The 27,976-nt window shown below is 45.7% G+C and overlaps 1 protein-coding gene across 1 annotated transcript; it reads right to left on the bottom strand.

The window, feature by feature from the left end:
- Positions 1 to 17: 17 nt before the first annotated feature.
- Positions 18 to 27,240, bottom strand: YY1 (YY1 transcription factor). The gene is made up of 5 exons (XM_019751568.3): positions 26,232 to 27,240; positions 11,402 to 11,564; positions 3,808 to 3,868; positions 1,949 to 2,107; positions 18 to 1,184 (listed from the first exon to the last, which is right to left on the bottom strand). The coding sequence occupies exons 1-5, from the start codon at positions 26,899 to 26,901 to the stop codon at positions 1,002 to 1,004; spliced, it is 1,236 nt and encodes a 411-aa protein (XP_019607127.1). The 5' UTR covers positions 26,902 to 27,240; the 3' UTR covers positions 18 to 1,001.
- Positions 27,241 to 27,976: the final 736 nt, after the last annotated feature.

The following is a 27,976-nucleotide window of genomic DNA, read 5'->3' as shown; positions in this document are numbered from 1 at the left end:
TGTAACTGAGTGCAAAATCAAGGAAACTTGAGTTGCTTTATTTAGCTTCCAATTTCTGGGAGGCTCAAGAATTATAATTATTCTGGACAACAAAAGGAAATAAGACTGTGCTTACAGATCTTTTTCTGCCATCTGCTTTCTGTCGGGCTGCTATTTTATTGTTGCCCTTTCTGTTACACGGGATGTACACATCAGGTGTTAAAAGGTACAATACATTCGACAACCGAGCACCACGTTCTGTAACTGAACAGGCAAAGAAATTACACTGAACACCGGCTTCTGGCAGTATTTTTCGGAAAAAAAAAGTGACTAAAATGGGTTTAAATTGATTAACACTATTAAATCACACCTAATATTTGATACTACATGATTCAATACAGCTATACGGTACAATTATACAAAATGTGTTAACATCAAAGAATACAACCAAAATTAAGATAGCAAACAAAACCTATGTAACTTTTTTTTACAGGAAAATACTTTTGAAGTATGCATGTAACTGCCCATTCTTTTAAAGAAAATCTACTGCAAGCAAAGTTATCAACCTCCAGAAAAATCACACATAGCATTACTAAGCATATCCCCAAAAAGTGTACAATATGCACACTTGGAAAATACAAAATTAAAAAAATTGTAAGCAACAGGTGAGCTTCATATTTATAAGAATGTGAAAAGAAGTCCCATTTTTAGCACTGTTGTATAAAGAATTGTCTTTTGATGCGAAGTTCATGAATTGTCCTCCAGGTGGGACCACACTTTACAAAAACACCGTGTTTTTGAAACGAGATTACAGAGCAAGATAGAGCATATCTTAGCAATGTCATCTTATTAAAGTTTTTTTTAATTTTTACTACTTTATCAAAACATGTCCCGTAGGTGTGTAGGATTCATTTTTAAAATTCTTTCCTAGAAACAATATACAAAGGAGAGGCATATTTATTCCCAATCACACTTCTGGAAGACGCTCCCCGGGGTCGAGAAGGCTCTTCTCTCTCGTCTTCTCACTGGTTGTTTTTGGCCTTAGCATGTGTTAAGATGTGAGATTTCAGGTTAGTCGACTGAGCAAACTTCTTATTACAACCATCGAAGGGGCACACATAGGGCCTGTCTCCAGTATGGATTCGCACGTGTGTGCGCAAATTGAAGTCCAGTGAAAAGCGTTTCCCACAGCCTTCGAACGTGCACTGTCGAGGAAAGACCAGAGATAACCCACTCAGCGACTCTGACCAGGCCCGGTGGCCGGGCTGGCGGGCGGGCGGGCGGGCGGCTGCCACCACGCTGGAGGACAGCCTACTTCTTCCCCCAACGTTTTTCCTCCCTGCCCCGGGGAAATTTTCTAGCCGCACTCCAGAATTAGTAGGCAGGGGGCTCTGACTGCATGAAGACTCCTAGAACCCAGGGTTAGCCCTCCTGAGCTGTTTAAATACAATATAAGAGAAACACTTGCAATAGCAAGACTCTTCCCAAATATTAGGTTAGGCCCTAGCACTGAGCAGTATTTCAAATAATGAAATACAAATGAATCACAAGGTTTCTGGGGCCAAGTGGCAGAGAGAATCACGCCAGACTTACTAGCTGCACTGTGAGTTCACTCCCCTTGTTCATGGGCTTCCAAAAACTAGACAAAATATTAACTATACTTACTCTCATGCAATAGAATTTTAGAAGCTCCCTGCCAATGAGTAATTCAATATACTACTAACTACAAGAACTAAACGGCTTCAGTCCCGCAGTGAACGCACTAGAAATGCAGTTTCAGGCTTGCTCAAGCAAGCCTGTGTTTCTCCTGATGTGGGAAACCTGTCCCCCAGTGACTCTCATCTGGACGCCGCTGTCACCTCTCACTAAGAAGTGCCAGGACCCTGACTCTCCAGCATCGTCGCCACCACCACCGCCTGCCGACACGTGCACGATAGTGGGGGGTGGGGGGTGGGGGGGCTGGTTCTACCTGGAAGGGCTTCTCTCCAGTATGAACGAGTTGGTGTCGTTTTAGCTTTGAGCTCTCGACAAAAGCTTTGCCGCATTCTGCACAGACGTGGACTCGGGGGCCGTGGGTGTGCAGATGCTTTCTCATGGCAGAGTTATCCCTGAACATCTTTGTGCAGCCCTGGGACAGAGAGACAGGCTTAGTGGTTCACACTGCAAACGGCGGCAAGGGTCAGCCACTCCTCAGCCTCCACTGACACATTGAAACAAACAACCCCCAGCCCCCCATTTTAATTTGACTCAGGATTACAGTAGAGAGGTGAAATTATTTAAGACAAAAACCAGACAGCTAAAAAAGGCCTTCTCATTTAATGTAAACCCTTGTTTTACAGATGAGGAAACTGAGGCTTAGAGATGTCTTTAAGTAGACTTGCCCAAGGTCACACTACTAATAGTAGCCGAGCTGGGAGTAGAACCCAGCACCCTGGCTTCCAGCGACACCACAGCTGCCTCACCCAACTCCGTCCCCCAAATGAAGTAACAAGCCCTGAGAAGTAAATGGAGTTAAAATGACGGCAGTCCACCACTACCTTTGGTGGGCCCCGTATTCTGTGCTGCAAGAATGGGCTGTCATGCTCCATCGCCTACTGTTCCCTCTTCTCTCTTTGCCTCTTTCCCCTTCTTGACAGAGAAAGAAGCAAGAGGGTCTCCAAGGAATGGCAACTACAGAAGAAATTTATTTTGTGAGACACTAGGAAAAGAAGCAGGCAAACTGATACCAGAGCGGGGTGGGGAGGCAGATGGGTGTGTGGGGCTCGACAGCCAAGTCCTGCACCATTTCTTCTGCAGTTGTTGCCCAGTAATGGAGTGAATGGGGGAAATGATCAGACAGCACGACAGAAGGACAGCACAAGTCAACCAGCGGACAGCTTCACAGGCAAAGGGCGGGAAAAGCCCCCGTTTTTTCACCTTGACCCCTAGGCTGAGCTTCCATTTCGAAAATGGCATTTTAATAAAATGGAGTTGGAAAAGAAGTACACAGGGAAGCCAGAGATGGCAGGCACTCAAGGCATAACTGTTTTCAAATGCTTATTTATCTTTTGGCCCCAACGAATATCATGTTACATTTCAAAATCTCCACACGAAGAGCGTTAAAACAGAATAAAGAACTTGGGAGTGCAAGGCCAGGAGAGAGCACACCGTGAACTAAATGTACCCTTCTCCGAATCGCTCACTGGAAACGATTCTGTATTCCATTCAGACTCCTTCCCCTTTGTTTTTCGGCACCTGTGTGCTAGTTTACTTTTCTGTTAGTTTTATATCCACCTAAGTTTGGAACAGACCCAACCAATACCTCAAAGTACTTTTTAGGTTATCGTTTTATTTTAAAGACCAATCACATTTGAAAACAATTAAGTACCCCTGTAGTAACACACAATTGATTAACAGGGTAAATTAAGAAAATTGTGAAGGAAACAATGAAGTCTTATTAGGCTGACTTTAACAGCACCCAAAATCATCTCCAAATTTCCATAATGAGCCTACTCCGGTCCCAGAAAGCTCCATGGGTGAGACACAACCCAATGTCTTAAGATTGACTTAATGATCCAAAGAGAAGAAATCAAGTCCTAACGTACTCTATTCAAGGTATCGGAGTAAAACATTGGTGCCCTACAGCAACCCCATTTAACAGTATTCAATTTAAGTGGCCTTTACTGAACAAAACTTACGTCCCAAAATAGTCTCTTGAATTTAGAAACCAGATTATAGTTCCTCACTGAATCTCAAATATGAAGACAGAAATAATAGTGCAAATTTCTGATAATCTCTCTAAAACTTCATCAACAGTCTAATGAATACTTTCCCCCTAGCATTACTTACTTTATGAGGGCAAGCTATTGTTCTTGGAGCATCATCTTCTTTAATTTTTCTTGGCTTCATTCTTACCAAAAGAAAAAAAAGAAAAAAAAGAGAGAGAGAGAGATTTGTAGGAGTGGGTAGACTTAACTGGCATAAATCATATAGTCTCTGAAATGTATTCCTTACAGGTACAAAAACTAAGATGACGATATGCTTCCGTGAACAGGAAGCCCGGAGACAACTCAGAGTCCTCGGGACTGAGCCCTCTGCCCACTCTCCAGGGAAGAGCGCTGCCACCTATGGTGGCACAGCTGATAAGCTGGTGGTGCAGCTAGGATGGCACCGCGATCTGTATGCCTCAAGTATCTGCTCTTTTCTCCAAACTCTTTAAAAATACAAAAGGTCAACAGCCCAGAAAACCAGAGGAATCTCCTAGTGGGAGCAAAGCAAAGGATCTGAAAGCAGGTGCTGTGATAATAAAAGTGCCTTATAAAAAGGGAGCGATGGCTACGGGAGGGTATTAAAAATATACTTCCTAACACAACTGCGGGGGCAGGGGGGCTTTCATACTGACAGAAATGATTCAGATTTTTTTAAACACGGGTACCCTCAACAGAGAAGTACTTACATACATAGAAGTGTAATATCTCTAGAAGGAAACGTAACTGGTGGGATTGGCTAGCTGAGTAGGAGCCCCTAGGGACCGACTGGTGGACACGTGGAAACACCCCAGACCCTCCTCCCCTTTTTTAGCACACTGTTAGTTTTTCAAAAAGTAAGAGCATTTGTTCTCAAGGACAGCGCTTTCTGACCCTGCTGTGGGACGAGGGTGTAATAAGAGTCCTGATCACGTGGGCAGCCAGAGAGCCCTGTGTGGAATTACTACCCAGAGAGCTTACTGATTGGGTAACTTACCTACCTGCTATTTCCACTGAACCAACATTTGTTCTTTTGTCAGAACTTTCTCTCCAAATACTCCCTACAGATCTGTGTGTGGTAGAGGGGTGAGAAATTAAGAGTTCCTAGAACAACTAGAAAAAACAGACTTACACCTCGGGAATACATGTCCTTTCTGGCCCTGGCTTTGCCACCTCACACTCCAACGTGAGGATGCAGGCTCAGTAAACAACAGCAGCGGACTTACCACCACTCTGTTATTACAAAAGGCTTCTGCGGGCACAATTACCGGAATCAGCCAAGACCCTCCCTACCAGTCCTGCTTCACCCTTGATCTGGGCAAAGGATGAGCCGGTGCTTCTTCTTTATAACTCATCAATCACCTAGTTAAACTTTCCGTGCCCTGGAGGAGCACAGGAGAAACAACTGATCTGGTAGCTATAACCTATCTCTAAGGAGTCTGTCCAAGGCTGCACAAACTTCCTAGTCAAAGGCTCTGACATTTCAGCCTGGTTCCCTCCTCCCGCCCCAACCCTGTACCATACCAAGTAGCAAATATCTCCTAAGCGCCTGCTGTGCACAGGGCTCTGAACTAGCCTTTGTTATTGCCAATACCACTGAATCCTGGGGTTTGGGTCTGAGGTCACAAAACTAGGTGGGACAAAAATTTGGTGCCACTGCGTCACCTGGGGGTTATATCAAAGTTTGAAAAACTAAAGCAATTCATATGAAAGGGTTGTACTCCAATCAAATATTAATAATAAAAGAGTATATTAAGAACCAAGTTTCAATCTTCCCAATTAAGAATGTTCACCCTCTGATGGCCCCACTGACACACTCTCTGGACTGTGGAGCGAGCTGAACGATCGTGTGTCTAAATTCAATAAATGGTACTCACCTAAAAGAGGGTCAATTTTACTGCATGCAAATTCTCAATAAACCGACTTGTAAAAACTGTCCACTAGCTTGATAAGTATGTCGTACAAACAACTTTTATCCCTCTTTCACCCATCTTGGGGTCTGAATACGGAGTCAATAGCAATGAGGCACCTGTGCCAATAGGATAGGTGTGGCCTAGCTGGGTTCCCACACCCATGCCTTTTCTTAGATTTAGTGCTAGGAACTTAATTTAAAAAGTAATTTTTTTTTATCATGGAAAATTTCAAATATACACAAAAGAGAACAGTCCCATTTTACCATTTATGCAACTCTTGATTTTTAAAAATGTTGTCATTAAGTGGTCTTTTTTGTTAAATGTCACTTTCAAAGTGTGTATGAGTATTTAGCAATGTAATTAATTTTAGAGAGTTTAAAATGCATTTGGACAACTACCCTTGGACTCAACGAGGAAGTCGAAGGTATTTAATTGCAGCCACTTTGAAGCTCCTTGGCGAATCACCCTTCTTCACTACAGAGTAACAAACGAGGCACTATGTGCTGGTCCCTTTTACATGTTCTTCTAATGGAAACATTGGGAAAAGGTCATTTTCCAATGAAGTATATTTAGATTGAAAGATTTTTGTTTGTGAATGAAGACTAAAACATTCATGGAACCAACTGATATATAACTTACAAAGTAAAAAAAAATATATATGTATATATTTGAAATCCTAAAAAGTGTTTCAAAGACTGAAATCGTACGCTACTACGTAGAGTGTGTTGACTTGCCCGGACTAGTCAGTAGCGACCAGACTCGAGTCGAGTTGGTGTTGACTGTGGTACGGTACAGAGATCTTTTGACCGGAGACGACAATGACAACAGCAGAGGCGTATGAATGAGACGGATGGGATGTGACTTGATGCTGACTCCTACTAGCTGCAGACCTTGAGCAAATTACTTAACTCCTCAGCCTCAGTTTCTTATTCTGTAAAAGGCGTAAGGCTACCTACGTTAGCGCTGTGAAGCTTACGAGATGCACATTAAGCTCTTGGGAAATGACAGCTACTATCATCACCAGCTGTGTGCTAACAGGACCTAGCTAAAACTGAGTGAATTCAAAAAAAAAAAAAAGCCAATTGTACTTAACGCAGAAGGTTGTGGCACTCCATCCAAACCACCTTTTCCAACTAAAGGGCTGAAAGACTGGAGAAAGAACGGCACGTGTAAAGCAGAAAGGCCTCCTCACTGCATTACAAAGTATACGGAGGAGCCAGGAACCCAGTAAGAGAAGCTTCCCGTTCAGTTACAAATGGAGACTACGCTCCCTGTGCATGACAGGACTGCTGGGTTTAGACTATCTCATTCTGCATCTGTGGAAGGAACAACACTGTAAAGGCTGGACTCCAGGACCAGAAATTGCAGGAATTTCCTGGCACAATTTTCAGCAGGGCACTGTGTAAACCAAAAGTTCCAGCCAAGTTAAATCTGCAAACGTCCCACAGCCGAGACGAACATTTTTGAGGCGGTGACTCTTGAATGAAAATAAGCCCCTTCCCTGCAAAACAAGCTTAGCTGACTTCAGACTGGAGCCACCAACTGTGACCTGTGCTGACGGGACACAAGTTCCTGTGTAACACAGCTCCCAAGGCGAGCTTCAGCGCCTTTCTTTGTGCAAAGAATCATGTTGCCTTAGACAAAGCAAGACAAAGTTCGTTAAGTGAATTCTCTTAAATAACAGTGTGTATTCATGTGATGACACTGAAAAGTTAAGGGACTCTCAGCCCCACGATCACATTTCATCTGCACATTAACCCGTGATTCAAGGCTCAGGTGGGGACTGACAACAAAATAACCACCTTGGGACTGACCTATGCACTCTCTATTTTGATCTTTCTGGACCAAAAGTTTCCAAAGGACTAACTTTAGTTAATGAAAAACGCACAAGGGTTGTCAATTTAATCAGGAAATAGAATTTGCCAGGTGCCACTCACTGACCACTTTTTTTAAGGAAGGCACGGCTCAGTGGCCCATGCGGGGATCAAACCGGCAACTTTGGTGCTACCAGCACCGCGCTCTAACCAACTGAGCTAACCCGCCACCCCGACCACTGACCAGTTTTTAAAGCAGTATTTACTAAAAACACATTTCAAGTAAGAACAGTCACCCAGTCCCATCTCCCAAATACTGTAACTTTCAAATTCAAGTCCGTATTTCTTACACTTGCCCACACACATGTAACTGATTTCCTAAGCAGTCTAGGGTTAGTGTGGCAGGAGCCTGGAACTTTCTGTGGTCAGTTTCAAGGCCAGTCCAGAACCCCCTCACTCCAGTGCACCGAGGACAGAGAAAAGCCGCTAACACCGCCCCCCCCAAGTCAACAGCCAAGTCACGGAGCCGAGGGGGACGAGGAGCGGAAGACAGTAGAACAGGTTCTGTGCATCCTTCTCAGTGAAGAAGATGGGGTCAGGCCCCCAAGTTTGAAACTTGGTGCCTTAAGGTTTCAGGATCCCAGGCACCAATTGTGGGGCCTCTGGGAAACCCTCCTCAGCCGTTGTTACACATTGTCTAAATGTGAAGCCCTAACAAAACAGGGCATTCCAGGCTCAAACTCTTCTCACCACCACCGCCGTCCAATTAGAGTGTTTAGTTTTACACGCTCTTATCAAACACTGTGGAGAATGGGGATGAGGATGACCCACCCCAAGGCCCAAACCCCGACCTTCACTTTGTGTACACTGTCGAGATGAGCACGATTTCATTCCACTCTGTACACGAAATGAAATCTTTACCAGGTTGATCAGAAAAGAAAATAAACACACTCTGTATTCAGATATTATGTAAACACTACTCACTGCAGAAAGAACTGTGTGCCAGAATCACAGTTCCATCCAGCATAGCAGGTTCAGTACCCAGGAGAGAATTCTCCTAGCGTCAGGTCAAATGAATTCTCTCTTTCAATACTGTTAAAAGTACGCCCCACTTTCAGGCTGCGGCTTTCCTAGTCCTGACCCACCTCTTTCAGGGTGTTTCTGATTCTCTTTTCTTTTTTAGAAGGCGCTTTCCCACACCACCAAGATCTTCTCGCTTCCTACTCATTCTGTCCACTACTGAATGAAATTGGCTTTTCCTGAAGAAATTCTTACAACCCATCAACTTCCTATTCTAAATTAAACATGTTTTCCAGCCTCTTGCACAGCTGTCTTCTTGGTTTTCTTTTCACTTCATTCTTTAGGAAGTCTTCCTTTTGATGTTTACCCGCATTTTACTGGAATATATCCTCAAGTAACCTCCTCAGAAAGGGTGTATGCAACATAAAACAAGTTCTGCGTGTCTAAAACTGTCATTATTTTGCCCTTGTTATTTCACTGTTAGCTTTGCCGGATCAAGAATTCTATGTTTATATTAATTTTTCCTCAGAAATCTCAGAACACACCGCTCCATTGTCTTCTAATTATCTATTGCTGTTGAAGATAATTCTCATTCAGCTCTAATGATCATTCTTTTGTAGGTGACCTATCTTTTCTCTCTGGAAGTTTCTAGGTTCTTTATCCTTAGTGTTTTGAAATTTCACAAATGGTACCTTTGAAATACCTGGCACCTGGGTGGTAGTGCCAGTGGGTGGTCCCCTTGGCCAGGAGTGAGGCAAGGCTACTTGGGGAACAAGCACAGGTTTCTATCCCCCAGCAGCATCGTGTGCATCCTGAGTTTAGGGCGGACACACCCTGCCTTTTGTTCCAAGGACTGGGACAAGCGTTCAGCTGAGCCACCCAGTTCCCCAGCGAGGGGGAACAAGGCCAAGGGTCATCAACACCCCCTTCCATCTACTGCTCCCTCCCCGCAGGCTCCTCTCTGCAAACCCCTCTGCTCCTCCAATGACCATTCCACAGTACCCAGCTGAGCATTCTCCTCTCCCGTCTTTGGGCCCCTCTGCAACGCCACTGACTTTGTAGTGGCTTTCCCCAGTCTCCTCCTCCTCCTCCTCATCTGGATGAGCCTTCTGCTGTGACACTGGTTCCTCTTACCCTCTGAAAACCAGGGCTTTCCCAGCACTTTATGTGGGGGTCTTTTCCCTCCAAAACCTCGCAGCAGCCAAAGAGCTGACTTGCCTGACACTTTTGTGCTTTCCCACCCCTCCTCAGAAGATGCTAAGCCTAACTTACTTCCCGAAACCACCTCCAGTCCAGAATGGAAGTTTTGTTAGCATCTAAAAACAAACGCTGCCTACCTGAACCCAAAGCAGCACCCCTCCCAATTTCCCATCTCCTACGGAGAAAAGCTTTTAATCAACCTTGTCATGGTCTCCTGTCATCTCTAGCACATTCATTCTTTTGTAGCACCCAATTCCCAAGCAAACTTGACTGCTTCCTTCTTCCTGAATATACACTGGCTATTCAATGTGTACACTGTGCTCGTGCCATTCTCGTACGTAGGCCCCACCATGGAAATCCCACCTGTCTATCAAATCTCCATGCTCTCCAAGGCCTAAGCAAATGCCACCATCCCACAAGCTTTCCTTGGTTCCTATGTCCCATCTCTATCCCTGGGATGCAGCCCGTATCAAACCCTCACTAAATTCTGAGCACTACAAGGAAGAGGTGACTAACTTTAAGAACACATGGAATATTAAACTCGGGCTCAACCGGTCCACGAATTCTAACCTCAGTGATGACTATGTATCCTACAGATTCCTTTTGTATTGGGGGGGAGGGGGTAGTTAATATTTCAATGAGTGACATAATAAAAGCTGGAACACAATGGCATTAACAAACGTATTGAGCCCTAATTTTTTTAAGCCATCATCAATTAGAAATTAATGTGTATATATTCTCGGTAGGTACCATTTCGCTGCAGAGGACAGGGCTCGAGCCCCGTATTAAAACGCAATGGGATTCTTAAAACCCATCTGAGATGTGGGAAACGGGCTGCAAAGGCCCGCGGTAGCTCGCCCACCTGGTTTCTCTGGCAGGGCTACAAGGAGTAGCCAGGACACTCGGGGGTTGCTGCTGTTTCTGGCTCTGCTCTCAGGAGACAAGAAAAAGAGGTGCTCCGCTCTGTTCTTAGATGACGCAAGGTCACAGATGTCTCTTCCTGATCCCGCCTTCCCCTAAATTCCCAGGCTGGTTCCAGGCTCCATTCAACCTCAGGTAGGGAAAAGGTGAAGGCCCTCTGCTCCCAAGTTTATGGTTCACTTTATTTAAAGGTTTACATCCACCTGTGTGGGTTTTCTCACGTTCTCGTAAAAACGGCCAAACAGTATTAGAAAATACATGATGCAAAAAAGGGACAGAAACTTCTGTGGGCACCCAGTCGTTTCAGGCAGAACAGATATCCAATGGGTTCCGATTTTCCCAACTGCTGACCTTGGGCAGCAGTCACAGGGGTCCCAGACATAAATATCTGCTCTCTTTCTGCCGTGCCAGCTTACATGAGCAAAACGCGGGGAGCTTAACTGTGGCTTGCTAAAATATGAATGGATGACGCCTGTATAGACCCAGGTCTCCTGCAGCTCAGCCAGGACAACACACTCAATCTGAAACGTATACACGCAGGCCCAGAGGTAGCATGAAGACACCCAGCTCCAAGCAAAGGATGTGCGTGTTCTTTATCCACAAGCAATGTCATTTATGGAATTAAAGAGTATTTATTTCCTCTTATTGTCTGCAAGGATCTAAAATGGTGCCCCTCACATTAATAGCACCGTTACTACTAAAAAGAAAATGCCTTTTGCTTGCAGAAGTCCCTGCAGAGCAAGACTACAAACCGCCGATTAGGCACAAAAAACACAGCTGGCAACACTCAGGTACTTCCTATGGTTACAAGAACGTCCTTATAACTTACCTAGCAAATTCCGCCAGTTGTTTGGGATCTGAGAGGTCAATGCCAGGTATCCCTCCAGGAGGAAGTTTCTTTCCTGTCATATACTCTGAATAATCAGGAGGGGAGTTCTCGCCAATGATCTGTTCTTCAACCACCGTCTCATGGTCAATATCTTTTTTTTCATCTGCAACACATCATTAGATTATTTTAGCTGAGCAAAAAATGTCTGTGTGGGCAAGTACATTTTAACTACAAACTGTTTTCATTAGCAGCTTCTTAAATGGGTGATTTAGAGCCGCTACCTCAATTTCTTAAGCACCCAGCCTTTCTCCTCCTTCTCTTGAAATCCTGTTTCTGCTTGCAAGGCACCCAAATCTTGGACGCCAAATCCGACGGACCTTTCTTCCCGTGGGTGTTCCTGCCCAGCCTTCGGGGACAGCTCATTACTGTCCTGGCACTCAGTTTCCTGGGTCCACTCCACTTCTCTAACTGGCTTGTTTTCAGCTTCCTTGCTTCTCCTCCTAGCACTTGTCAGAGTTCTGCTTTTCGTCTGACAAACACATTTCCTGTTAACCAACCCTGCAATGCTGAATCAAATCTGGTTTTCTAGCCATCACCTCTGAGCCTGCCTCTCGCCTTCTCTTCTTCACTATTTATTCTCCCCTCACTCTCTCTCCAGCTATACTGGGCTCTTCGCACCCCATCACCCTAACCTCAAGGCCTCCACTCACCCCGTTCTCCCTGGCTACGACGTGTAATTACAGCTCTGTGATTTCTGTCGGCCTCTCCCACGGGACTGTAAGCTCCATGAGAACAGGGATGCTCATTGGTCTTGCTCCCCTTGTGTGCCCAGGGCCTTGTCCAAAGTCTGCCCATACTTGGCCCTCACTAAGTATGTGTTCCAAGAACACAGGAGCTCTCTAACTCACGTGTCTCACTATTACCTCAAATAGAACAGGTTAAAAAAGGAGTATCGACCCCATAATTCATCTCCTACATCCCAGACACCAAGTCCTACTGATCCTTTTTAAAAGGCCCTCTCCCTTTGTCCCACTGCCGTCAGCTTAGTTTGTATCATTGTCTCAAACTTAAATGACGACTGGAATTCCTTACTTCATCTTCACAACTGTGTTCTCTGCTCTCGTGATGCCAAAGGATAAATCGACACAGAAAACATAGCTGATACACTTTCACCTGTGGCGTGACGCCTTCAACAGAGGTATAAATCACTTCCACCGAGCATTCTGGGTCCTATGCTGCCTGGTTCCACTTTAACACACCCAGTCTTACCTTCTATTCCTCCTTGGCATGTGCCCTCCATAGTCCACCAGCCTGCTTCTCTCACAGGTTAATTCCCAAGTGCCTGGCAGGAGACACTCGGTAAGCACGAGCCTCCCCTTCCCTCTATTACCGCTCTGATTCCTGCCTACCCTCCAGAGCCTTCCTTCCTCAAATTCTCTAAGGGCTTGTTGATTCTATCACTCTAGCCTCGGATTCTTTACCATTTCTTTGAAGTCCTAGATTAGTTCTTGATAATCACACTGACAAACTCTAAATCGTACTGTTTTGAATTTTTGTTGGCCTTGCCTCTTAAACTAGAGCGAAGTGCCCAGAGGCCAAAACCCGCTTTCTACTGTTTTGGTGCCTAAAGCACAAAATTTCAACGCTAACAGAAATTTTCCATTTCTCCATCAAATTGTTTCACAAAAAGCAGTAACACAAGAACTTTCAGAAGTGAAAACTGGCTTGTTCAACCCTTACCTTGCATTACCTTCCACCAGTGTTAAGAACCATGGCCAAAAAACAAACCACACCAAACAAATCCTGCAACTGGTGTCACTACCCCAAAACTGCACATACTAGCTGTTCAGCACACACCGCTCTATGGCGCCAGACGGTGAGGGCAAGACAGACGGGATGCAGGGTCATCTGAGTCAAGTCCAATCGTGTGCAGCAATGAAAAGCACAGAATACAAGTTTTAAACTTTAAATGCCTAACTCTCCCTCCACTCTTCATTTTAGGAGCTATCACAGAATATAAAAACAGTCACAGAATATAATAATAGCTGTCATTTTATTGAATGTTTACATGTAGGCGCTGTTTTAATCACTGCACATATCACCCTACATAGTGGACAAACAAGCAGCTTCATTTTCAGAGGAGATGGCTGAGGCATAGAGAGGTTAGTTAAGTAACTTGCTCAGGGTTAACTAGTTAGCAAGTGGCAAATGTGAACTCATGAAGTCTAAGTCTAAGACCTGTGTGCTTAACTGTCAGGCTCTGCTGCCTCTTGTTTGGAACTAGAAAGAACTAGATAATATATCCTAGGTTACCCGTTACAGAGATGGAGACTATCCATCCACGAAGGACGGGCCTAGGAAAAATAGTTGGATGGACGAGTAAGAAAGGAAATGTGATCACTGATCACAAGCTACAAAGCTGGGACTGCATTCGAACCACATTCTTTAATTACACTTCGTTTCTCAGGGCTGTGTTAATCCCTTCACCTCCATCTCTTTACCACTCATGTTTGCTATGTGACACAAGAACGGTAAGATAGCAAGGCTGAGAAACACTGCTCTCTCTCTGAGCAAGCTGCTGTTGAGCAGGTGCCCCAAGGATGCCGGGGCAGAAAGAAGGCAGAACTCTCCGAAGAGCGGATGCCAGGCATTAGTTCCACACGCGAGTACCGGAGGGTCTCCTTTATGCCTGGCACTGCTCTGGGCGCCAGGAACAACAGCCAGAAACAAAGCCGAGTTTCTGCCCTCAGCTGTGGAGATCAAGGTGCCGGCCAATTCAGTTCCTGGTGAAACGTCTTCCTGGTTTGTAGACATGCCTTCCTGCTGTGTCCTCACACATCATCTCATCACATGCGTAACTTCTATCTCTTCTTCTAAGGGTGCTAATCCCGTTCATGGGGCTGCACCCTCACAACCTAATTACTTCCCAAGGGCCTCTCCTCTAACACCATCACACTGGGGACTAGGGCATCCGAATACGACTTACGGGGTGACACACACAGAAGTCAAACAAGGAAATACTTCATAAGGCTCAGTTCTTAGCGTCAATATTCAAGATCAAGCATTAGGGGACAGTCACTAAGATGATTACGACTCAGAATACAAACATGTATGAAACAAGCCTCAAGTAGAGGCCGGCGAGACTTCCCGCTCGCTCTGCATGTACATGTACAGCCAGTGGGTCAAACTCAGCCCGCCAACCCCCACCCCATTTTCCCTGTGGCCTTTTTGTTCTTTTTAAATTTTGGTAAGAGACATTAACATAGTACTTACCATTTTAACCCCACTAAGTGTGCACTTCAGTGGCACTGAGTACATTCACAACATAGTGAACTATTGCTATCTACACCCAAAACTTCATCCCCAACCGAAACTTGGTACCCCTCAAACAATAACCCCTTTCCCCCAACCCCTGGTAACTTCTATTCTACTTTGTTTCTATGAATTTGCCTACTCTTGGTACTTTTTATAAGCGGAATCACACACTATTTGTCCTTCTATGCCTGACTTATTTCATTAAGCATCATGTCTTCAAGGTCCACCTATGTTGCAGCACATTTCAAAATTTCATTCCTTTTCATGGCTGAATAATACTCTGGTGTGGGCTTAGCACGTTCCTCTAGTGAAGGACATGGGTTGTTTCCACCTTTTGGCTATTGTGAATGATGGTGTGCAAATATGCATTTTTATAAATCAAATTTTATTGGAACAGGGCCATGCTCATTTGTTTATATATCATCTTTGGCTGCTTTCCTGCTACAGGACACATGGAGTTGATTAGTTCCAACAAAAACTGCAGGACCTACAAATGCTGGAATATTACTATCTAGCCCTTTTACAGGAGAGGTTTGCTAACCTGACCTATATGATGGGATTTCACTTTGAGAAATGGGATTAAACTGTGGAAAGTTCTCATCTGAAACAAGAAACAATTTCTGAGGGTGCGATTACTAACGATGGGATTTACTATCAAAAAGGACATCTGTCGCAGGTCTTTGAAACAGGTTAGATTCAAGTTTTATTCTGGAGGAGGAATAAACACAGCTGGGTAATGAATCAGGTGGGTGGGGGGTAGATTAGGGATTGTCCAGTATGCCATCTGAGTTTCTTGTTTTCATTTCTTGGAGATGGCAGTGTCATCAGCTGAGACGGACAACAACGGGGGAAGAGGCAATGGGCAGGAAGGAGAGGGTCTGGAGGTCCACTCTGAGCTATGTGTGACATCTAGTGGATGGACTGCAAGAAAGTACCTGGAAATGCAAGTGTGGGGGATAAAAAGAAATCTAGGTTGGAGAGAAATATATGGGAATCACTGGCATACAGACTGCATTTAAAGCCACCAAAATATGTATTACCTACTGAAAAAAACACATGGACAAAGAAGAGACGGCTCAGAACCAAAACCCGGGTAATTCTGATATTGAGAGAATGAGGAAGACTTTGCACAGGAGACTCGAGAGCTGTCCCGAGGTCGGGAGAGATCCAGCTTTGTCTAACGAGACTTTTACTCATGGGGAAGGCAGCCTGTCCCCAGTACTCCCAGTAAGTGCGTGGTATGACAGAAGTTTAAAACTGTAACAAAACATTAAAAATCAGCTGCTTTTGGTTATCACTATCCATTTGGACTTCTAAACGTCAACAATACAAATACTCTTGCCTAAAAAAATCTTTTGTTGGCCTAAGTTCTAAATAATTGCTGTGATTTACTGTACGTTTTCATCATACCGTGTTTCCCCGAAAATAAGACCTAGCAGGACAATCAGCTCTAATGCGTCTTTTGGAGCAAAAATTAATATAAGACCCAGTCTTATTGTACTATAAGACAAGACCGGGTCTTATATAATATAATACAATACCGGGTTTTATGTTAACTTTTGCTCCAAAAGACGCATTAGAGCTGATTGTCCTGCTAGGTCTCATTTTGGGGGAAACACGGTTTATATTTAAGCTTCATATTATTAGGTTGATGCAAAAGTAATTGCAGTTTTGGGGTGGTCGGATGGCTCAGTTGTTTGGAGCACGAGCTCTGAACGACAGGGTTGCCAAGTTCAACCCCCACATGGGATGGCGGGCTGCGCCCCCTGCAACTAAAGATTGAAAATGGCAACTGGACTCGGAGCTGAGCTGTGCCCTCCAGAGCTAGATTGAAGGACAACTCCCTAGAGAAATTTATAATAAAAAAAAAAGAAAGTAATTGCGGTTTTCGCAATTATTTTTAAACTTTTAAACTGCAATTACTTTTTGCACCAGCCTAATATCACATTTATGACTTATTCTTTAATAAACAGTGTATTACCTGGAAGTTAATTTGAAGAACTCCTTGAAGACCAGCGCACAGAAATTGTAAAGAATGTCATTAACTATTCAACAACAAAATGCAAGGAAATAATCTATTTATATATTTAAAAATCACATTTTGAAGAAGACTGCCAAACAAATGACAAAAGATGCTAGGTTCTATTGCCAGAAGAAATCAAAGACAATGTCTGCCTCATTTTCACCAAGAACTGGACACATATTAAAGCAACACATCAAATAATGTCAATGTTATTATTTGGCCATCTTATCTGACTTTCGCAAAAAATCTTCAGAAGTTTTTGCCAAATACAATGGAAATTTATGATGCTCTAAAAGAGAAACCAGTATTTTTATTACATTTACAGACCAACGTACATATAAGCTTCCCACTTTTGTTCAAAAAAATTATTAGTGAAAAGAATTCATTTTTGTTTTTGCAATTTTATTAAAACAATATTTGTTATAATATGCATTTAAATAAAGAAGACTTTCACTGTTTTGCACTTACTATATTCCTTTAATTTCATAATTACTACGGAAATAGACTTGCTGTATACAAGGAAAGAAGGTGCTAACTGATCCACTCAGAATGTCAAACGTTATGCTACTGACTTCTACTGACTGGCAATGGGGTAATATCAAAACCCATCTGGGTAAAGCAGTTCACAAAGCAAAGGGTCTAAACCTGCTTTAAGAATCGTCGTATAGAGCTGACCCTTGAACAACATGGGTTTGAACCGCACCAGTCCATTTATACGCGCATTTTTTCCCATACCTGTTACTGTTTTTGATCAGAGGTTGAGAGTCCATGATGCGGAAGGCAAACTGTATGCACCGAGCTACACCATTTTATACAGGGGAATTGAGTATCTGTGGGTTTTGGTATCCGCAGGGGTCCTAGAACCAACCCCCACAGACACCGAGGGACAACTAAGTTTGGGCGAAACTCAAAAGTTATACGCGGATTTTCGACTGCGCAGAGGTGGGCACCTCTAACACCACGCTGTTCAAGGATCAACTGTCCGGAGTTTTCCTAGAGGGCGGACCTGGTTAATTATCCCTTCATTGTTTTGAGGGGACAGGGTTAGTCCACGTTAAAAATTTCATTGCAACGGATTTCTGCAATCAACGTAATTTATCATTTTAAATAATTATTAATGTCTAATTATTACCAGAACACAACTGGGCAAAGCAAATTAAAAACGAATCTCACAATTCCTATATGGAAAAGCTGATTCAAAAGTGGGGATGGTGGGGAAAATGATATTGAGAACTTCTAGTCAAAACTGTACGTTAGGTAATTCCAGCGCCCACTAACTAACCTCTGGCCAAACACCAATGACCCACAACGACCAGACCAAAGTTAAATGGGCTACGTCACAAGGTGGAGAAACAAAACACAGCCAATATCATCCAGACATGGGGCACACATTTTTGAATTATTTCAGCAGGACATTGATCAATTCATTCTTGTTTCTGAAACATTCTCAATGTTTTCCATATGAAACTATTCAAATGGTAGAAAAGGTGTAAGTCCCTGCCCTTCGCTCTCAGCTCTTCCGTTCCTTTCTACGTTACCAAAGCTAAATATAATCACTCACAGTCTAACTGGAGACAAAACAAAGAGACTCGAAATAATTTACAGACAAAAAGATATGATTAAGGAACTAGTAAGTGGAAAGGCTGGGAGCTCTACAAGTCCAGAGAAAGGGTTAAAAAAGTGGAGTCTCACCTGCCCTCCGTGCTCCAACCAAACTGGTTTTCTCCAGCGATTCAATGTCTGATCAACGCACACAACAAACACAACTTCCCCTTCTTGCCCGCCTCTCACCCTCATCCTCATCGAAGTCCAGTCTGCTCCCCAAAGCCCAGATCAGGAGCTCTTTCCTTCAGGAGGCCTTTCGTTCCTGTCCCTGCGCCTTGCTTGGTTTCCCCACTTACTGAATAACGAGAACGCCACCTATCTTGTAAGGCTGAGACGTGGTACCACGTGAAATGCCAACCATTCTACCTACAAAATAGTGAGTGAGCAAAATCTCCTTTATTCCATTTCCCCCTTTCTCCTGGATTTAAGGAGAACAGTAGGTGCTATGCTTAAAGGTTTGTAAAGAATGCTGAACTTTTTATGAAACTACACTGGGCATGTAAGGAATACAGAAAATTATGACTCATGCTCAGGTCACACTTGAAGCCTTTGGCTGCTGTAGGGCACTGACTGGGTCAAGTCTGACGCTCTACCGGCTGGCATGCGTACACTACCACCACTCAGCGCTCCCCTCAGATAGGAGGCAGCTTCTTTGAGAAAAGGTTGATTTTCCTTACAAGTTTTTTCCCATGTTTGAATCTGTAAGCGGTCCCATGGTTTCCTTTTTTACCCTGATTGCCAGGAAGCTCATTAGAGTTGACCCCTAATTCTTCCTGTTATTCTGATGGTCATTTTCTATTTTTACCAATTTTTATACACACACACATATGTGTATTTACCTATTCATTTATTTATTTGGGTTGGCTAGATTGTTTCTCCCCATCTCCCACCTTAGGCCATTAACTTTGGTCTAACTATCCCAGGTGATTTTTGGCAAAAATGCCATTACCTACTCATCACTGCTACCATCCACCTTCACTGAAGAGGGAAAGGGGGCAGCTAAATAATGTGTGACTCATTGCTAAGCAACAGGCAAAAATCAGACATAGGTTGTTTCCACTTTCCCCCACTAATAGAGACCTTAGGAAGGGATATTATCGTTTACTGACTACCTGTTTCTTGCCAGCAACTGTCACATGCCTGAATCCAAACAAAAACCTTTACGTTATTAACCCCATGTTTTTCGAAGAAGTCAAGTCTCAGAAATGTCAAGTAATGTAGATCTAGTCGTAGATCTAGGATTTGAATCTACGATTAACTCTAAAGTTCATGTCTTTTCTAAAAAAGGAACGCTTCTCCACCATCTCCTCACCCTAACACTTCTTTCTTTTCTGCCTCTAGTTATTGATGAAAATGGTATTTTGGTCTGTAGGCCACGATTCTGCCTTACAGCACAACCTCCATGCACTCATGCAATCCGTTATATCCTGAGAATCTCCCATGTGCCGAGTGCGTCATCATAAGGCAGCAGGGTTACAGCCCAGGACTTACCTCTACCGGATGTAGACAGACAAGCAGGTTAAAGAAAGCAAGCAAGACATTTTCAGACAGTGCTACAAAGAAAATAAAACAGGGTTATGAAACCGTGACAGTGTGTGCGCGTGCACACCCCAATCTGAATGAACAGAGGCCTTGTAGAGCTGAGACGTGAAAAACAAGGTGGCACTAAATGTGAACACCTGGGGTCAGAGCAAGTGCTGCGAAGTTCAAGGGACTGAAAGGAGGACAGGAAGGATGGAGAATAACAGGAGCAGAGGGAAGAGGGCGGAAGCAGGGGCCAAATCACGTGTGGCCTCGCAGGTCATGACACGGAGTTTGGATTTTCCTGAATATAATGCAATGTCTGTGGGGTACCGGTGTGTTACAACACACAAAACAAAAAGCTTACCATTTTAACCATTTTTAAGTTTACAGTTCAGTGGCATTAAGCAAGTCACATTGTTGTGTTTGAGGGGTTTTTAAGGCGAAGGGTGAAGTCATCTGATTTCAGTCTTAGAAAATTCAGAAAGCAATAGGTTGTGTGTGTGTGTGTGTGTGTGTGTGTGTGTGAGTGAAATCCAGCTCTGTATTAGTCCGTTAAAAATCTATAAAAACGTGTTTAATATAGAAATCGTATGTAGTACATTGTGAGTTATCAACAAAATGAGAAAACTAAAAACCAATTGACAATTTGGAGCAGGGGCAACAGCTGTCTCCCTCAATTTTGGGGGTGCTTAGAAGGAAGCTAGAAGATGTAAAGAGAAAAGACACCAAGAGGGTTGAGTTGGGAATCGCAAAAAAGAGACCCTTTGTGGTGTTTCCAAGAGTGAACTGTGAGATAACCAGAAATTCTGTTTGAAGCCTGTGATTTTCCAAAAAACAGGGTCCAGACTTCAACAGAACAGCTTCTGGCACAACAATGGCAGCTTCTTTCCCTACTTCTTAGTCCTTCCATTGGAGAGTGATTTATACGAGGCAAAGAGTCGCTCACAAACATTTACACTGTTTTAATGTCTACTCACACGGAAAACCACCGTGTAAGACTAAAGTAACTCAATGGTTAAGAATTTGGCTCAGTTGAGTTCCTAATATTCACTAGGTCACGTTAAAATAGCTTTGCTTTAAGAAATTAGGTATATTGTTTCCTATTTTCACGTAGGAACTCAGAAAGGAGTAGAATTTCTTTGCTATAAAGAAACTGAAAATACTTTTACGGATGCCCCTACTCCAACGAGTCATTTTACAAAGATCCCAAGGTCAGAAATTAAGATATGCCAAGGTTGGATACTTTGGTCAGTACCCTCTCAAGAGGAATTTAATGCTGTTACTAATATAATTCCCAGAAACCACTGGGCTTGCTGTTATTGATAATTAATCACAAAGTTAAACAGAATGGGACCTACTACACAAGACAGGATTTGGAAATGGTTCCTTTCCTGTACTGTAATTAATGTCCACCATACATAAGAAGGTATGAACTCATACAAGAGTCAACTAACTTCTAAGACCCTCTCACATCGTCCTAATATTTTGCTAATAATAACAAAATTCATGTTATTTTCAAAATCTAAGTAGTGTTTAAGATGCCAAATTTTAAAAATACAAGGTTTCAGTTTATCCAACAACGCAATACAACTCACTGTTAAATATCCAGATTTTAAAAACACAGTTTTCACTTTTATGTATTTGTCCTATGGGAAGCAGTAAGAACAGAGTGTATAAAATGGTCACTTGGGAAGAGCAGATCAGGAATTAACAAAAGAATGTAGATCCTAAGAAATGTTCATTCTAGTAATTGTTTTTGCTAATAACCTGTTAATGGGCCCTAAATTTCCCAGCCTTTAAACAAACCAACCTTACTAAGCCGACTTCAGAAACCAAACAAATAGAAAGACCTTTTATAAATATCCACCCAGGAGCCTGGCATCCTTTGAAAATTTTATTTATTCTCTTCCAACAGCCTAAAATACTAGTAGGTAGGTCAGGAGCCCTGACCTTTTCCTGATACGGATTTTTCTTTTCTCACTAGGAAAGTCAGCTGTTGACGGTGAGAGGGAAAAGAAAAAGAAAAGGCTAATAACCTGGAGTGGAGTGACAGCAGAGGCTCCCAGAGCTACAAGGCTGGGAATCAGGATAGGACTTAGGCTGCCCTGTAGGCCAGGGGGTTGACTCTAGTACTTGCGAGGGCATCTCTGGCTTGGTTCCATGGGATTTTATGTTTACGGCATCCCTAGTGATCAATAGCACGGTAAAAAAGGAGGACGTGGAAATCCACAGAGGAATGGCAAATGGTCAGGATTAGTAATTTTTGGCATAACCTGAACTTTCTGAATATATAAAACTAAGAAAAAATTTAATACTTTTCAACTTTCTTTCAATTTACTGATTCAAATATCAAAGGTTTTCTGGTCTTAAGATGTTTTACTCAATCCAGCACAAAGCATTTCTATATTTGGTCTAACAGAAGATAATTAAAATATCAACAGCCTTGAATGAAGGCCACAATTTCCAACCACTTGAAACCAAGATTTTAAAGCCTTCTTAGGTTTCTATCAAAACTAAATGTTTTAAACACTCAGCTTTATCATTAGCTTCCCTACTCGACCCAATGATTTAATTAAGTGCTTCAGTTTATAATAAGCTCTATAAAATAGGCAGTCATTCTATATAGCACTGATGACCATCTAGGGGAAAATATATACTACTGTGCCCTAAATCTGGCAACATTGAAATAGTCATTCGTTATATGAATGGGGGGGGGGGGGACATGGGCCTTGAAGCAATGGACTAAGAATATTCAAAACATAGTTGAACTGTGATTCAATACTGAAACATAATTTAGCCTTAACTAGGCCTTACTTTTCTCAACTGCAAAAATAAGGTCCTGCTGTATTATCCATACAATGGATTATTCATCCATAAAAAGGAATGAAATAGTCTACATGTATGAACCTTGAAAACTAAGCCAGACACAAAAGGCCACATATTGTACAATTCCATTTAAATGAAATGTCCAGAATATGCAAATCCAGAGAAACAGAAATTAGATTAGTGGTAGGTAGCCAGGAGCTGGGGAGAGGAAAATGGGGAGTAACTGCTAGTAGGTGTGGGGCTCCTCTTTGGGGTAATGGAAATGTTCCATAGACAGTGGTGGTAGCTGCACAACCTGGTGAATACACTAGAAACTACTGAACTGCACACATGTAAGTTGTATCAACAACAAAAAAAAAAAAAAAAAAAAAAAGGGCCAGCCAGGTGGCTCAGGTGGTTGGAATGCCACACTCCTAAGCCGAGGTCGCCAGTTCGATTCCCACATGGGCCAGTGAGCTGCGCCCTCTACAGCTAGGATTATGAACAACGGCTCTCCCTGGAGCAGAGCTGCGCTGCAGTGAGCAGCCAGAGGTTGGCGTGGGCTGCTGCGTGCTGCTGTGAGCCGCTGGCAGCCATCGTGAGCGGCCAGCAGCTGACAAAGGCTGCGGCGAGTGGACAACCGGCGACCGTACAACCGGCGACCGTCAGCCTCAGTCTGGGGAGCCCAAGGCTCATAACACCAGCATGGGCCAGGGAGCTGTGTCCTACACAACTAGACTGAGAAACAACGGCTTGAATCGGAGTCAGGGGCTGGAAGGGGGAAGGCGGAAGGAGAAAGAGAAAAAAAAAACAAACCCCAAAAAACAGATCGCTAAGGACTTTAGACCATTCAGATCTAAAACTGCCCTACTATAGAACTACTAGGTTCCCTTGCAGCTGCTGTTCCATTCGAAAGATGCCAATCATACAGGTCACTGTTACTCTGTGAGACATAAAAGATGGCAAACAAACAAGCGAAAGAAACCCAAAAATCTGAATATTTGGTTTCCACAAATGCAGTGAGCTCCCACTCAATTTTTGTGTGTGTTTGTTTTAAGCCAAGAGGTACTAAAACAAGCAACATGACCCTGTATATACAATTATTTTTATAAGGACTTCAGGTAACTAAGCTTGGGCTTAGGCAAAACATTCCAATCTAAGGGACTGTTTTAGGGAAACTATAGTGTAGTTTAACCTCTCCTGCCCAGGACCAAATGAGATTGAGCTACGTGATAGCAGTGAGCACACTACCTACTAGTCAACACACACACGAATTTAGCGCAACAGTTAACCTGCTTTGATTTCTTCACCTGTTACCAATTATCTCATTTCAGTTTTGAAGATGAAATTAGTGTATTCAATATTTGAACTTGGGACACGTATAGTTAACCACAAACTATTTAGCTTCTTTTTGGTAATAATTCTAAACCACAAGAAGAGGGATAGTTCACCACAAAGCATGGCTCAGGAATCAGGCCATATTACGTTATTGCCATCAAATATTACAACCACCGTTATGCAGAGTGCTCTGTAACACACCAGACAACTAACTCTTTAAACAATCAGACATTAAAATAAACTCAAATTGTGCAACCAGGTAAGCAGTCACTCGCACAGGGGAAGTAATGACTTCTAAATGCTGACTTCATTGTAAATTAACTCCCATTAGTCAAGCCCCTCAGAATCGCACCCTCCCCCCCAACTGTCTGTCTTACTTGACATGTATCAGCCTCATCACCAAACTTTCTGAGTATGGAAAAAAAGGTTAGCAATTTTGGTAAGATCAAACACAGGACGTGTAAAATGCCCTGGTTTTCTAAGTTACTATAAAACCAATGGCCATACCACGAAAGTAAATTTAATTTTACGTGGTTAACATATCTTTATCTAAACATCTAATTTCAAAGGGTATCCTCAGTTCAGCAACTCATCATAACCAACACCCGCACCCTTATTCCATTCCTATTAATAGGAAAACATGGCTGTTCCTCCCAACACGGTCAGTGGGCAATCATTCTGAGCTACCAAAACGTACAAAAGACATCTTTTGATAATCATTAAGGCCTAAAGTAGGCAGGTTTGATTGAAACATACAGCCCCTACTAAACGCAACTACGAAGAGTTCGTCAATGCACTGAAACGCAGAACCGCGCCTGTCAGCACTTGCTATTAGGCAGCAGTTCCGATCTCTTTACTCAGTCCTGAGTCATCCATCCATCCAGCTTTAGCTATCTCAACGTGGGGGCTGGCTTTCAGCAGATACAACCAGACCAGCTTTTCAGTCCAAACTTTTCATCTATTTCATTCGTTCCTGTGAATTAACAATCCTTTAATACTCAAAGGTCACCATATTTGAGATTCCAGCCAATACTAAGAATTTATTAAACAGCGTTAAATTATGGAAGAAAGGTTCTACAACTTTAGTATTAAAATTTTTTAAATGTAGTATTAAGTTTAACTACCCCAGGTACTAGGTTAACTAGCTATGACAGGATTAATCTCAGTCTATTTACTACCCTAGCAACTTAACTAGGTTGCATGTGAATAAATAGGATACCGACATAAAAAAACCCAGCCTTTCGATAGTTATAAAGAACTAAAGAATTTACACATGCCCTACATATCTTGCCTGGCCTTCGTTCAAAGCAGTATTAAAATAGTGAAAAGACGCTTTCCAGAATCCTTTTCAAGCGGAAAATAAGAGCTTTCTATCAAGTAAAAAGCATACAGACTTAAAGTACTCGATTTTATTAATTTAGTGGTATAGCTAACCAAGCGATTTGCAAAGCGCCAAATACTGAAGAACGAAACCTCCGGAAACATAAAGGGCTAAGAATTATCGACATAAATTCGCGGATCCTCTCCACTACGTGCTGCGGAGGAGCGGAGGCGAGGCCTTGGCCCGCAGCGCGGTGACAGGCCAACCGACGCGGAGCCCGCACACGCCAGCCCTACGTGCCGCCCAAGTCCCGCCCCGCCAAGGCGAGCGCGTCCGCGGGCGGGGTCCGGCCTGCGCGGTGCGTGGGAGCAAAGGGCCGCGGCGCCCCCGCCCCCTTCCGAAGGCGCCTCCCGGGAGCAGTAGAGGGGTCCGGGCAAAGGGGCGGGGGCGGCATGAGGGTCAGCGACGCCCCCTAGAGGAAGGCGGGGGAAAGCGGTGGAGTGAGGCTCGGCCCGCTTCGGGCGCGAGGTCCGCACGCCCCACCAACGCCCTCTCGGCGCCCCGCGCCCCCAGGCCTCGCGAAGAGCCTGACGGGCGGGGACGGCGGTCAACGAGCCGACGGGCCGTCCGTTGGCCCGAGCCCGCCCCGCCCCACCCGCGCCGCGGGACCGCCCCGCCCGGGGAAACTACGCCATTGCGGCCTAGCGGGCGGCGCCGCGCCTCCGCCGCCATCTTCGGCTGGCCGCCGCCGCCCGCCGCCCCCGCCGCGGCCCGCCCGCCATCTTTTGGGGCCGCCATACTTGCCCTGCGAAGAAGATGGCGGCGCCCATCACACACATAAAACATGGCTTCCCTTCAAAACAAAAACATCCCGGGGGCCGGCGCGAGCCGGCGCTCACCTGAGGACCACATGGTGACCGAGAACTCGCCCTCCAGGGTCTTGATCTGCACCTGCTTCTGCTCCCACTTCTTGTTGCCCGCGTCCGCGCCGCCCGCCGCCCCGGCCCCGCCGCCGAGGTAGCCCTTCTTGCCGCTCTTCTTGCCGCCGCCCTTCTTGACGCGGCCGCCGCCCGACGACGACGAGCCGCCGCCGCCACTCTTGCCGGCCGCCGCCACGGTGACCAGCGTCTGCTCGATGTAGTCGTCGTCGCCGCCGGCCGGCGCGGGCACCGGGATGAGGATCTGGTCCTCGAAGCCGTCCTCGGCGCGCAGCCCGTCCGAGTCGTCGCCGCCCACCACCTCCTCGCGCGTCTGCACCAGGATCACCTCCTGGTGGTGGTGCACCTGGCTCGGGTCGTCGGTGACGAGTGGCTGCAGAGCGATCATGGGCGGGTGGTGGTGGTGGTGGTGGTGGTGGTGATGGCCCGCGTGCCCGTGGCCGCCCCCGCCCCCGTGGTCGCCGCCGCCGCCGTCCTCGTCGTCGTCGTCGTCCTCCTCCTCCTCGCCCACCACCGTGGTCTCGATGGTCTCCACCGGGATGGTCTCCACCTCGATCTCGTGCAGCTCCACGATCTCGGCCGGCATCTCAGAGCCGTCCGTGGCGATGTAGAGGGTGTCGCCCGAGGCCATGGCTGAGGGCTCCGCCACCACGGCCGCGGCGGCCTCGGCTCCGGGCGGGCGGGCGAGGAGGCGGCCGGCCGTGGGGAAGGAAGGCAGAGGGAGGAAGGCGGCGGGCGGGCGGGGGGAGAGGGGGCGGGCGGCAGGGGGAAGGGGCGGGCGCGGCGGCGGCGGCGGCGGCGGGCTTCCCCGCCTCCTCGCCTCGGTGCGCCCCGCGCTCGCTCGACCGCTGCTCGCCGCGGCGCCCCGCCTCGCCGCACCTTGGCCTCCCGCTCTGGCCGCGCCTCCTCCCGCCCTCCGGGCCGGCGCTCCGCTTCCCCCTTCCTTTTGCGCCTCCGCCTCCTTCCACACAAATACCAACTCCTCACCCCGAGCCCAGATCTCGCCGCCGCCGCCGCCGCCACACTCCGCTCGGGCTCGGCCTCGCGAGACTTCCGCGCTGGCCTCGGCCCGCCCCGCCTCGCTGCCACTCGCCCGCTTGCCCTCTCGCTCCTCCTCCTCTGCCAATCGATCTGCCCGTTCGCCACCGCGGCCCCGCCCACCGCCCGAGGCTCCTCCCGGATTGGGGACAGCCCCCGCGCGCGCTGGCTAGCTCGCGGCGCGTGACGTCAGCGCGCCGCCGCCGCCGCCGCCGCTTGTTGTGCGGCTCCTGCCCTCCGCGGTGATACCGCAGCGAAACCCGTTGACCCGGGTCGCACTCGGGAGCGGGGCGTCGTCGCTGCAGCCGCCGCCTCGGGAGCCGGTGAGCGGTGCGCGCGGCCCCAGGCGCCGTGGGGGAAGGCGGGCCGGCGGAGAGTGGGGTCGGGGCCGAGGGTCAGCGCGAGGGAGTGGGCGGCGCGCGCGGATCGGCCCCGGCGCCCCAATAAAGTCTTTTTTGACGAGAAACGCCTGAGCGTCCTTTTTCGCTTCGGAGGGCGTTTAGTTTGTTGCCTCGCTTCACGCGGGCGATGGCTGCGGGGTGAGTGAGGCGGGCCAGGCGAACAAAGAAGGGCGGGCAGGCTCTAGAAGAAAATGTCCGCCGGCGACCGGGGTCCCGCATCGCCTCGCTGGGCCCGTGGGCTGAGCGCAGGTTGGCCGCGCGGGGCGG

This window comes from Rhinolophus sinicus, chromosome 3 (assembly GCF_057876585.1).
Source record: "Rhinolophus sinicus isolate RSI-liver-muscle chromosome 3, RSI-T2T, whole genome shotgun sequence".
NCBI lineage: Eukaryota > Metazoa > Chordata > Mammalia > Chiroptera > Rhinolophidae > Rhinolophus > Rhinolophus sinicus.
The sequence above is the reverse complement of the archived record's forward strand: the minus strand, read 5'-3'. Positions and strand labels throughout refer to the sequence as shown.